The sequence below is a fragment of the Lonchura striata genome, chromosome 10 (assembly GCF_046129695.1).
Source record: "Lonchura striata isolate bLonStr1 chromosome 10, bLonStr1.mat, whole genome shotgun sequence".
NCBI lineage: Eukaryota > Metazoa > Chordata > Aves > Passeriformes > Estrildidae > Lonchura > Lonchura striata.
Window position 1 is genome coordinate 12,400,088 of NC_134612.1, and position 13,897 is coordinate 12,413,984.

At 38.8% G+C, this 13,897-nt stretch overlaps 1 protein-coding gene across 8 annotated transcripts in view; it reads right to left on the bottom strand.

The window, feature by feature from the left end:
- The window catches only part of TRIP12 (thyroid hormone receptor interactor 12), an 81,244-nt gene that overhangs the window by 34,783 nt on the left and 32,564 nt on the right, over window positions 1–13,897 (bottom strand). For 6 of the 8 annotated variants that reach the window (XM_077785657.1, XM_021536974.3, XM_021536973.3 and 3 more), the window contains exons 3-4: window positions 10,357–10,482; window positions 8,591–9,390 (exon numbers count right to left, since the gene is read on the bottom strand). In XM_077785657.1, the coding sequence (XP_077641783.1) occupies window positions 8,591–9,390; window positions 10,357–10,482 (926 nt within the window). The remainder of the gene's footprint in view (window positions 1–8,590; window positions 9,391–10,356; window positions 10,483–13,897) is intronic. The other 2 variants (XM_021536976.3, XM_021536975.3) reach the window with 1 other exon arrangement.

Here is a 13,897-nt window from a genome sequence, read left to right on the forward strand (position 1 = left end):
GTAGAAGAGCAGCTTCTACATAAGAAAACACAGTAAGTCCACATCAATTTTAGTCAGCTTACACTGAACTACCAGAAAAAGGTTCAGACATTTACTTTTACTCATTGACTTAAGTAATGTTCAACTCCAAGATTTTATGTAGGCACCTTTTACTAAACTATATACTACAGCTATCAATCATCTTTCTCATGCTAAACAAGTATAACATAATGGGATAAAAGTGTATTATTTCTACATTCCAACAATTAAAAGATGCTTTAGTCTTAAACAGAAAAAAAGAAACTACATTTCAAGAGGGAAGGCAGTAGTGGTCACAATCTCAAATTTTAGTCAATTTTATTCAAACTAATATGGCTTTAAAATAACTGTCTTCAAGCACTGTCATTGCTGAGATCTATCCCATATATAGATAGATGTATATAACCCATTTGTGTTCCTATTTCATCTACAGCCCTTCAGCCCCTCTTACTGTCATAAGGCCATCCTTGATGTAAATAAGTAAGCACATCTTCATGGCTTTGGAAAAGGAGTTCCAGTGTTTAATTTACAAGCATTTTCACTGTTGAAAACTGATCCAATTGGTAACAATTTGCTCTAGGTGACGAAGCCATTGTTATGGTAAAATCCCACCACAGAACCAAGTTAAACACACAAAAACCCCATACAATGTAACATTCTCAGATGATTCTTGAAATAGCCAATGGCAGCTTTCAAAGCACAAAACTGATAATTTAGGGTAAAAATCAAAAATTTTATCAGTCCAGTTTGACATTGCAGTGACCGCATCCACACACCTCCACAGTAAATAAATATAATAGAAGAGAACATTGCAACATTGAATTCAGTCATATTATTACTAGAACAGATGTAAACGATTTTGAAAAGTTATATCACTGCTCCCTCTTCTGGCAACAAAGCAGAAATTAAACACACACAAGCATGCAATGCATTTGAGTTCAGAAGTTATCAAACTAGCTACTATTTCCTTAATCCTAAAATATTCCAGGAATGTAGAGTTGTGGTACTGAGGGATGAAATGATAACCATGCAGCTTCTGACTGGATATTTAACAGAAAAGGAAAAGTGATCTATAAAACTACTACTGATCTGGCTAATAGCATGTCCTTTCAAGCACCACAGCATATTTGATCCAGAAACAATGCTGTATGCAGTTAGGTCTATGAAGATGAAGGTTAATCTGATATTCATGTATTTACCACACATTTGGCTTAGCAACTCAAGAAATTTTGCAACCTTAAGAAAAGAACAATGTTCTGTATTTAAAAGCCACCAAGCACTGAACTGAAGCAGGCCAATCACTTGAATTTCCACATGGTCTGTACATATAGAGCATATGTAACTTTTGAATATTCAGAAAGTAGCAGCATTTTTACTACATATGCTTCAAAACCAACAATGTAAGCTGAAGTTACCGCTACACAATGACTCAAATCTTACTTACATGTAGTATACACAGTACTGCGGGGGAGGGGAATGGGACAGATGTGACAGGAGAAAACATGTTGTAAGGTAGAGATACAAGACAAAACTAATTTGAAATGGTTGCAGCAGGATCCCATGCCATAGCTACACTTCTCAAGTACTCAGAAGTACAATGACACATCGACATTCCCCTCAGAGCTGGTTGTATTTTACACTAGAAAATGCATTCTTCAACTGGCACTAGATATAGCACTGTACTACTCCACAGGTAAAATGTGTTTGCCCCATTGAGTTCAGAGATACACTTTCTCATATAGAGCACATATGGAAAACTAGGTTACTCAGTTCCTGTAACACTGTAGTGAAATTCTAAGTGAAATGGACTTTTATATTAGAAGAATAAAATAATTACGTTGATACAGCGGAGTTCACTGGGGAAAAAAGACATTTTCATCCTTTATGTCAGCACACCATTTACTACTTCAAATCTGTGGGTAGTCATTTGCAAGTAGTCAAACCTAAACTAGGTAACTTAGCTAGTAAGAGGCTATAACATATTAGCTTAGTAAGAGGCTACTGATGAGACACCACATATCCACTGTAAGTGAAGGTTGACTTAGCTTGTATCAAAACAGGATTTCTGCTAAGGGCAAGAGTTTCACAGAGCAGCAGAGCCAGCTTAACAGCTAATTGTTGTTTAAAAATATGGCCCATCCATCTCTTATTTTCCTCAGATCAATTCCAAGACCTATAAAATACACACCCGGCACAATTTCTTGTCGTATTATTCTGCCAGTTTGGTGAGCTGAACTTACTTAAGGGTAAGATGAGCACAGACACCATCAAGCAATAGAGCAAAGATGCAATAAAACAGGTTGTCTTTTTCCACAAGTGGCATTAAATTAGCTGAGCCGTCTCTTTAAACTGAACTACTTCAGAGGGTTGTAGAGAATGTAGTTACCCAGTTACTGCTTGGTGGATGAGCTGCAGAATATATCACACCTTGAGCATCCAGAAACACCAAGCACATTTTCTCCTACTGCTCAAGAATGTTCTACTTTCTATGTTTTCTGTGTTTTTCTTTTCCCAAGTCTTTATTTTTCTGTCTCTGAGCATCTACCAGGGTACAACTGAGCTTCCACCACCCCCTGTTTATTTTAAAGGCTGAAAGAGAAAGTCAAGAAAGTCTTCTCACAGCATGTTCCCTTCCTGGTGTTCAGTGCCGCTCCGCCCTTCAGAAGTCTTCTTAATCGACATTAAGTCAATCTTACCATCTGCAACTTCTGCAAATCCTTCAAGTCTTCCCAATACCATAACTTCAGGACCACTAATCTCTTCAGACTGAGCTCACTTCCTTTCATTCACATTGCCATTAAAATTTGGGACAGCCAGCACAGCCTCCAAACTGAAGTCCTGTGTCTTTAGGAGTTGTAGGAGGCTGAAAGTAGCAAGTATTCACCAGTAAACAGAGCAAAACCAGCGTTCAGGCAAATGAGATTAAAGATGCCCTGTGGAGCATGATGGAGGAAAGCACCAGTCACACTGTCAGAGACAGACATCAAGGACTCTCAGAGGAATTGGTCTGATGCTCATTTCCAGAAGTCATTTACTCAGCACTATTTCTGTAATACATACAGCAATTGTCACAGACTCACAGAAAGGTTGGGGCTGAAGCGACCTTCAGACATCATCCAACCCCACTGCTACAAGCGAGTTCACTGGTCATGTCCAGACACATTTTGAGGATCTCCAGAAAAGCAGACTCCACTGTCTCTCTGGGCAGCCTGTTCTACTACTCTGCCATCCTCAATGAGGTTTTTCCTCTTATTCAGTGGAACTTCCTGTATTCAGCTTGTCCTCTGCTGTTCATCCTGGTGCTGGGCACCACTAAAAAGAGAGCCTGGCCCCAGTTTCTTGACAACCACCCCTGAAGTATTTGTATGCACTGGTAAGTCATCTTTTCTCTAGGCTAAACAGGCACAGATATCTCAGCCTTTCCTCACAAGAGATGGTCCAGTCCCATTATTACCTTCATAGCTCTCCACTGGACCTTTTCAGTAGTTCCTTGTCTTCCGTGAACTGGGGAGACCAGAACTGGATACAGCACTCCAGGTGAGGCCTCATGAAGGCAGAGCAGAGGAGCAAGATCAAGTTCATTGATCCTGAAGAAGTGGTCTTCCTAACACATCCCAGAATTTTGTTTGCCATCTTAGCCAAAAGACCTCACTGCTGGCTCATGCACTGCCTGTTCTCGAGCAGGCATGCCCAGGGCACCCAGGTCCTTCTCCCCAGAGCTGCTTTTCAGCAGGTCAGCTCCTAACCTGCACCAATGTGTGACCCTGCATTTGCCTTTGAACTTTAGGTTCCTCTCCACCCAACTCTGCAGCTTCTCCAGGTTTAGCTGAATGGCAGCCACACCTCTCACTTTTCTATCATCAAATTGCTGAGGGTGCACTCTGTCCTCTTATCCAGGTCATTGATGAACCAGTAAAACAGGAATGAACCCAATACTGACTCATTGCCAGCTACACACCTCCAACTGGACACTGTTGCTGATCACAACCTCTGAACTCTGCCATTCAGTCAGTTCTCAACCCAGCCCATTGTCATTCACTTCACCCACTGAGCTTCCTGAGCTACAAGGATGCTACAGGAGACAAGAGTTAAAAGCCTTGCTGAAGTCAAGACAGACAACATCCACTGCTCTCCCTTCATCTACTCAGTCTGCTGTGATGGAATGGCTATCAGTCTAGTTTAGCATTATTTTGCCTCAGTGAATCCATGTTGACTACTACTGATAACCTCATTTTACTTCACAATGCAGGATGAGCTCTATCATCATCTTTCCACGGCTGGAGTTGAGGCTGACCAGACTACAGTTCCCTGGGTCCTCTTCCTTGCCCTTTCTGAAGTGACACTGGCTTTCCTCAGGCATCTCTGCTGTTCTCCATGACCTTTCCAAGATGATGGAGAATGGCTTAGAAGTAACATCTGCCAGCTCCTTCAACATATGTACATGCATCCCATCAGAGCCCATAGATTCATGGGTGTCAAGTTTACCTAAATGATCTCAAATCCAAACCCCTCAATAAAAATCAGGTTTAAGCATCTTAGATTCAGCCCCTGCAAAAACTTCAGAAGTGAACTTCAGAATTAAAGCAGAAACACAGGCTTTCTTATGGCAGACATATATTGCTTATGCCCTGACATCATCCTATTTTGCATGCCAAGCACTCATGTTTATGAGTCAGAAGGAAAATACATTCAAACAGGCTAAACCTGAAATAGCACAGCCTAACACATGAAACCAAAAAAATATTAACTTCACATTTAAGTGTGTTTACTTGTCAGCATTTTTAAGGAAGATTTTGTTGTGCAAAAGTTCTGAATGCAGCTGCACTGCAATCACTTAAGTGTGAATATATTACCCAAGCCAAAACAAAGCCAGACAAACTTTCACAGTTCATAACCTAGAAAGCCCTTCATCTGCAGTTCAGAAAGGCAATCAGGAGTGATTTACTTGTTAGGACTAGAATTTTAGCCTTCAGATGGGCTCCCGTGTGGAGCTGCTCTTCTCACTAGTTGAGACAGGGTAAAAAGAACTGTAGCAGGGGAAGGCAAGACAGTCTCCCTGTCCTCCCTCAGTACCAACCCAGATATCCCCCTAGTTCTTATTAAAGCCCCACACAGCCTGTCACCACGATTAAAGTATCTCCATGCTACCCATCTTACTGCCTGAATCCCAAGGCTGTAACTACCATCACCCAAGCCAGCACTTGACCCACAATCCCGAATCAACTAATTCAGAGCTATTTTCTGACTCTTTTCTCTCCCACCTCTGCCAAATCCCTCAAAGCCAGGAGTTACATACCATTCTCACTCCATCTTTGCGTTCATGAGGCTTTTCAGTGCATACACCAATAACCTCCCTAACCACCCAAATCTCCAAGTATTAGGTGGAGACTTCCCAGGCAGGGACAGCTATTCTAAGTTACCCCCAGCTCTTAGCACTGTCCCAGTCACTGTTGCCAGCATCTTCCTACTTAAGGGCCAAGACAATACACAAAGACAGCAAAGATTTCCCCAATAATGGAAACTTAACTGAGCTTAATTTTATATTGTTACATAATCTGTCACATAAACCGATTTGCAACATTTAAAAAGCCCCTCCAATAGATATGGCCCAAAAGGGATGTGAAAATAGTCAAGTCACAAGAACAAAATAAGAAAGTTGCTTTCTTCCTCTCTTCCCCCTTTTCCCTGTGAAGAAATTTTCAACTACTCAAACAGATGTGAAGAACTTTAGTGTAGCCTGTTTTATTATTCCAACATATTCTTCAGTTGTTATTCAGTGATGTCACTGCTCTGTTATGGAGACTGCTATGTAGAGCTTAACACTCCAAAATCACCTGGGCTGGATTTAACACCTATTTAGCTATCCAGGAGGACTGGACAAAAAACTTCGGTGTAGTCTCCTCATTATCCTTCAGCATGTGAAAAACTTCTGCAAAGATGGCAACTATGTTTCTCCTCATTCTTCTCTTCAGTAGAGTAAGTTACATCAGCTGCCTTTATTTCTCATTCAAAGATCACAATCCCCAACAATTCTTGTACTCCTTGAACTGCATCATCTCCAGAAGGGAACAGCATGCATTTATGTAGACATGATTTACCAGATGGGGCTTTGAGAACCTGGTGTAGTGGAAAGTGGCCCTGCCTATGGCAGGGGGTTTGGAATTTAAGATCCCTTTCAACCAAACCATTCTATTATTTCATGTCAGCCTGAATAATCCTCCCTCTCCTCCCACTTATTTTCCTAGAGACACTTCCACCTGTAATTTTCCTGACATTATTGCAGTTATGTTTGCTTTTTTGTTTATATCTCATTAATTCTATAAGGCCTATTTCAGACTTCTCCAAACAGGTTTCATAACATATGTACCTGTAAAAGCCTACCAAGTTTAAGCTTTTAGTTTCTACTCAGAATTTCTATGACTTCTAAGGATTTGTTTCCAGGTAGAAGGATGTACACCTCAATTTCATCTAGATCACTCTTTGCCTACCTGCTTTAGAAAGCCCCACAGTGTTAGTATTTGTATTGAGACACCACTTTCCTCTGCTCCCTTATCCTCTAAGGTTACAGGCCTGCTACAGAAAACAAGTTTGAACTTACCCATTCTTTCTCAAAACACTATCCTAGTGATTTATTTTCTTCATATTTTCATGACACTTCTTAGCATTATGTAAAATGTGTGTTTTGTTAAAATACTTCAAATTTTTCAGAGTTTGAAAGCGTATGTCACACACAATTTCTCTTTTTTAAAAAGACTAAGCTAACAGTAATTATTGACTCCAAGATCATTTCAACCGGTTTTCAGAGAGCACTACTTGAAAGGCTGAGACTCTTTGAAAATATAGTTTAAGACTTCTGCTCTAGGTTGTGCTCTTACAGTGATACTTGGTGATCAAAGATATTTACTGGAGTATGCTTTGCTGCAATCTATGGTAAAGAGGCATTAGACATTTTAGACTTCCTAATATCACCTGTTAGTACTTTTCCCCTCCCTCAAATTGAAATGTCATCTACAGAAAATAACTTGGCTCTCCATCACATGTAGAAACATCTCTCACCATGCTTGGTGCCCCTTAGCAGTGACATTTTATACACACACCTACAGCCCCCATGACCTTGGTTTTGTCACATATATTTGAGCATCTTCTAGCAAAAAAACCTTTAGCTCTACTACAACCTGAAAGTTAAGTCATAGTTTATTTCTTAATTCAATCTTTGCAATAACAGCTTAGGCTCACATTTTCAATGCTGTTTTTCAAGGTACAAAAGATATACACATAGCCCTTTATATTGTGCTATTCCACCCTTCCCCTTCTCACTCCTTCAAAACTTCAAGAAGTTTTGTAACTTATTAATTACTCTCTGCCTTCATCATCTTGTTCACTTGTTGGAGGTAAATTCCTTCTCCTTCCTGTTGCCTTTCTTTGTTGCCTGTAGCCTGACTATCTCAGAACTTGCTGGTCATTCCCATTGGTCCCTGACTTCTGCTCACTTCCCTCTCCTTCCACTCCATGCAAATTCAGAGTTTTGATTCTGGAATTTATCACCTGGTAGCCTTGAATCACAGAGAAGGTAGGAAAAAAAAAATATGCTGTAAAGCAAATAACTCCTTTCCTTCCCAAATGCCATTCTTCATCTGTTAGGTCATTCCAGAATCAATACTCCAGTCACACACATTAGCCAAAACACGCCTGTTAAATGTAATTGATCTATGCTGATTATACAGAAAGACAGCCAGTTGCTTTTCATTATTTCACCTATTTCCAGCATTAGTATTAGCTATAGATGTGTCCCAGTTCAGGCAAGCTACTTGTGATTATGCCCAAGTAAAGGAACAACAGTAAGCAAGCTTAGGAATCCAACCTCTTACATCAAGTTTTAAGAATGCACACAGTAAAATAAATCATTCAGTACATAAAGGCAGTAAAACATTTAAAAAAAAATTGTTCAAGACAGTGGAGCTACAAGCATATCTGCACACTAGCAAGCAGGTGCTCTGCTTAGAAACAGCCTACATTTCCCGGTGATCATGTTCAGGAACAGTAGCTGCTATTCAAACTCAGCACCAGAAAGAAGCCATACTTTGTAAGAACAAATTAGAAGACAAAGTGACTAATATCTCCTATGTACACCAGGTTTACAAGACTACTGTTCTTAAACATCAGATTCTCACAACAAGGAAGAATCAGGGAAGTAAGTCTCAACGAAGATACCACACATGATCTATTTGTTTTCCACCATTTATCATTCCCACTTCAGAAAATGAGGGGGAATAAAAACCTGACAAAAGAGTGTTTTATAACATATATGCCCCCATCACAATTATTTTGCATGTATTTTATTTTTTAAATCGATTTTTTAGACACAGAAGCAACTTAAATTTACAGAACACTGACTGAACTTAAATCATCTGCTTTAGCTGTAAATAATTTCAGTCACAGCTTTACTTAACTCAGCAGAACATAACAAAAGTTAATTTTTCTAGGAAGATCACATGCAGCTTGAAAAAACAAATATTTAGAAGACTTGATTTTAAAACATATGTTTTTATTCTTCCAGAAAAGAGCAACTTACTTGCTAGCTTAGCCTGTAGTCCTGAAGGTCCAGGTTTTGATGTCTCCGACTTGGAAGAGCCTGGTAGAGACAGTTTTGTTTTAGGGAGACTGACTTTTGGGCTGAATCGAGCAGCCCAGTCAAACTTTGAAGAGCCACCTGTTTTACTTGGTTCTTTGTCCCTGCTACTCCTTCTTGGACTGGGGCTGGATGCAGAACGGGAACGTCTAGCCTTACTCTGGTCCTTTCCCTGTTTCACTCTGGCACCCTGAGGAACAGTAGAAGATGCAGAGGCAACAGCAGAAGAGGAGGAGGAGGTGGAAGCTGAAGAAGAAGAATCGGTGATGGTGCTACACCCAGCTTTGGCTGAGGTCACCGATTTTGAAGCCAGCTTGGAGACTTTTGCTGACTTTTCTTCAGTGCCAGTTGGTTCAACTGATGACCCACTCTCTATACAAGACAGATTCTCTGTCCTTTTCCTTTTCTGACTTCGGGAGCTACCAGCAGCTCCACCCTTTCTGGTGTGAGCCTTGCTTGTTGATGGCAATTGTGTAGACTTGGGCTGCTCTTGGTCTGAGTGTCTTCTCTTAGATTTAGTATGTGGCTTGTTAGTTTCTGAGGAAGTTTCAGTGTGTTGAAGTGCTTTGGGTTTTTTAGCAGAGCTAGGAGAATTGGTCCTCCTGTAATCTGGACTAGCACTGCGTTTAACTCCTCGAGAATTGTCTTTCTTAGGCACTTGCCCCGTTTTTTGCTTTTCTGAAGTACTGACTCTCTCTGGATCTTCTTGTTGTGGTATTAAAACAGCAGATGAACTACAGCCTCTGTAGAAGTAAGCAGGGACAGCATTAGAGTTGAACTCAAGAAGCCTCATAGTTTGTAAGAATTTTGCATGATAGATGTCATCATTGCTTAATAATAAAGGATACTGAATGTAAGAAACACTGTTCAGTTTACACTGACACAAACAAACAAAAACCCCCACATGCTTGGATGCAAACAGTCATATTGCACATATTTGCTAGCATAAAATCTAAGTAGATTGCAAAATAAAAGCACAATACACCACTTTTTTTAAAAAAGGAAATTTAACTTGAATAGATTTAACTTTTTTTTTATATATGTCAAACTGATTAAAACCAAACAAAAAAAAGTCAAGCCATGAAGCTATTAACTGAATGTTTGAGAATGTAAGTTCCACAAGAGAGCAAGGAGTGTTCAGTAATGCATAACTAGTCATAACTGGATTCTAGTTCAAGAAAGGCTCTTAAAGAAAGGATAGTTTCTCATCAATCTTTAAATTGATGTAGCGAATCACATACAGAACTGCCAAAACTCTCCTCTATGCAACAGAAAACTGTTCCAATGTGTATATAGCAGAAGCATACGAAGAGCAGACAAGCAATACCCTGAACACAAGCCTACTTTAGATTACTACACATTTTAATTCATATTGGACATTGCTCTAAACTCCTTGGGCAACCTTCCCCTAGCATGAAGCAGAAGAAGGGGAGAAAGACCTTGCAAGTATTCCAGGACTAGTTATGCAGAAATCATTTCCTCCCCCATCACTAATGGAATGCTCTTAGTCGGTGAATTAGACAAAAAAAAAAAAAAAAAAAAAAAAAAAAACCAGAATTGGAAACACTGAAATATATCCAGTGAATACAATAGCAATACCTAGATTAGTTAAATATCCATTTTATTAGAAGTCTGTGTAACTCAATAATTATACAAGTTTTTCAAGTGCAGATAACACTGGTTAACATATGAATATGAAGCACAATTACCTTTTAGAAAAGTGTCCCTTGGACTGCTCAGAAGTAGTATTAGACTGCACTTTGGGTGTCTTTGAAATAGATTTTCTACTCTCAGGAGGGCTATGTGCCTTATGCTTTGCCTGCCCTAAATGTGACCTGTCAGCAGAAAGTCAAAACAGAAAGCTATCAGGATTCCAAGATACAGATACAGACCTGTAGGTGGAATATTGTTTATTTTTGGAGCATTTACACATAATAATTTACAGCTACCATATCAGCTCCTAATATTAAACCAGCATTTCAAAAGAACCACTTGATGCAGTTACAAATCACTACCAGTGTAACTGTTTTGCCAAGTACACAATTATTTAGTCATTTTAAATGAATAAAACATCATCTTACATCTGAGTTTTGCAGACAAGTTCAGATCTTTCTAGTGTGCAAGATTACTGAATTATTCACTTAATCATTAAACTAGCACAGTAAAGCACAAGACTAGAGCATCTGTCAAAGATCTCATCTTAAAAATGGATATATACTCATCTACATCCAGATTCCAGGCATTAAGTCTTTATACAGTTATGATTATTTACATCTTTACTCTTCAGTTAGAAGAAAAAAAAAATAAAAATCAAGTGCTCAGAATGGGAATGCAGCCAGTTCCACTCAGTAGTAGGAAAGCTCAACCATACCAGTTATTTTCTGGCTGCAAGATCTACCAGTTCAAAGGTAGACTGAGAGCTGTTTGGTAACAGCTGAAGTAAGAGGAATGAAGAAATGCACACCACCAATGAAGGCAGTCAAATGAGACAGGAAACTTGTGATGTCAGAGACCGGAACAAGTTTCACATAGATAAGCTGTAATAGGTCTTCTAAGCAGCTTTCAGCTGCATGAAAAAAATGGTTTATTGTACGAGTTCTGACTGAAGGACAAAGATAATACTATACCAAATGGATAAAATTTAAGACTTAAGTTACACCTTCATATATTCCACATTTACTTTGAAACCCACTCAAGTACCATTTGCAAGACTCAAAAGAGAATGTTCATCAGCATTTAAAACAGGACAGTATAAATAATTTCTAAGGCAAGAGACATCTCACTTGCACTTCCCTGGATAAAATGCAGTTTTTGACTCAGCTCACACCAGGAAAACCCTACTGCACATATCCTATACAGAAGTCCCAAGAACCAATAACCTTTTTTTTGAACAATCTCAATCTAGTCTAGTATTAATACTGAAAGAAGCAATGTTTCAAAGTTGAAGAACTGCCAATTACATGGTCATATGCCATTAACCCAGGCCTAGACAGCTTTTGAGTTGAGCTCTGCGAACATCCGTGGAGGATGGGGAAGAATACAGATTTCCAATTTAAGTATTCTGCTCCAACTCATGACCCCATACAACACAAAGTTTAGCTCAATAGACTAAGTGGAAGTGGTAAGAGTTCCACGAGCTTTAAAATTAACTTTTTCCAATGAAATGCCAGAAGTCTAGTAGTAAAGGCAGAGCCAACTACTGACCAGAAAGCTTCCCCACTCTCTTCAGGATTTCAACACAAATTTGAACCTCAGTAGAAAATAAGTACCAAGTTTAGCCATCTAGATGATAACCAAATGCTAATTCACTTGGAGTCAAAACAGTAAAACTTCAATAATATGACTGGTTTTCTTTATAGCTTTCCTCCTTCTGCTTCTTCTGACTTATCCTCATTTAGGCAGTTACTCAGATGAATACACACAGACAGTACATATTCAAAATTTTCTGTGACCTAAAAGTGTGACAGTCTGAAAAGATTAAATTAACAGTATCTTCTCCAGATTCCAGTAACTAATTTTTATTTATCATACAGCAAGAACTACTCTTTACTATCAAAAGCAAGTGAAATAAAACTGTTAGATCTTGATGTCACAAGAGCAAACTCCATCAAGGTAAACTTGAGAATGTTTCACCTAATCTTGAGTATTTGGATTTTCCTTTTCCCAACAAAAGAGTAAGGCGTGACATTTAATTTTCCCCATGAAATGTTTTTATTATGGGAGTAACAGACATTATTACATAATTTGCACTTGGCAGGAAACTCAAGTTTTATGTAAGCTAAACTGATCAGGGCTCACTTATTCTGAAGTACATTTTAAAAGATTACTTTCCTGTAAAGATTTTTGTTTTGCTTTAGATTTCACAAAACACAATAACTGAAGAACTTTTCAACTAAAATACTGCTAAGACAATAGATGCAAAACATGCACTGAAAAGTTTCCACTTGTTTCTGGCTCCTCCTCTTTCACATTTAAACCCTTGTGATTCTTAAAAGTTTTACATATACACTTTCCTACCAATGTCCAATTTGTGTCAACCATTAAAGCTACAGCCATATCCTAGGGATCATGAATACATGCAGAGTATTAGCATTTGCTTTGCTTTCTTTATCCATCAAGCTATCAGTATAAACTGCCTTCTGAGCAGAAAGGTTACATCACAAATGGGGAGTCACAACTGAGATTTCTTTTAAATTTTATTTTGAAACACCTACTGTGCTCTCACTTCTCACTTTGAGTTTAATCATGCACCTTGCATGAATTACAAAGAGAAAGCCCACAATACAATAGCAACTGTGCATGCAGTAGCATATCAGTCACCAGGAACATGACATGAACTCTCCTCTCAGGTTTACAAGAACAAGAACACTGGGAATTTGATTTTAGGATTAAGGTAAAAATTCTAACCATACATCAACAAGTATCACTGTCCCAATTTATATTTAAGTTGTGACAGCTTACTTATGGTCTCCTTCAAGTTACCTCACATAAAAAGGTAGTTAGAATTGTCTGTAAAGCTCAGAATGAGCAATGCTTGCAGAGCATTCAAGTGCTACAAAAGATATATGCGTAACTGGAAGGCTGATTTTAAGGTTGTAAGCTACATGTACTTTTATCTATAATCCAAGGCCTTTGACTTGTAACTTACAAGTTCTTCAGTCTTTTCCATTAATGTATCACACATTAAGAAGTATCATTCCAGCAAGGAGTGTTTTGAGAGACTAATTAATGACAAAATATCATGAGCTAAGTATTTATGAGCTTGCAGGGCCACCTCCAGAAAGACTAAGCTCCTGCTACACCTTCAAGCTGTGTTTCGTAGGGTTTTTTTTTTGTTTTCCTTCCCTCCCCAGTTTCATAAACAACTCCAATACTTCATTCAACTGGGCAAAGCTGTCTGCTGATGCAGATTTTAGTTCACAGGCAGACACTCAAGTCTAGAGTAACACAAATATACAGAAGTTGACAAGCTAACCACCATTTAGCTTGCTGTGTTATATAAACAGTATGGTGGAAAATGCCAGCTCTGAGCAAAACCATAATAAAGAAGCAACTAGAACCTGTTCTCAGAGAGTTACTCTGCACATATTAAAAAAAACCTTTTGAAGTTAGTTAATAAACCAAGTGTTTAATCTAAGTCATGTCCCTCAGCAGCTGAAAGTGAGCTATTCAATGCCTCCAAACAAAGTCTGCAAAAACTATTATTTTATTTCTGTCAAAAATGAGATTAAGAAAAATGCAATAGCACAG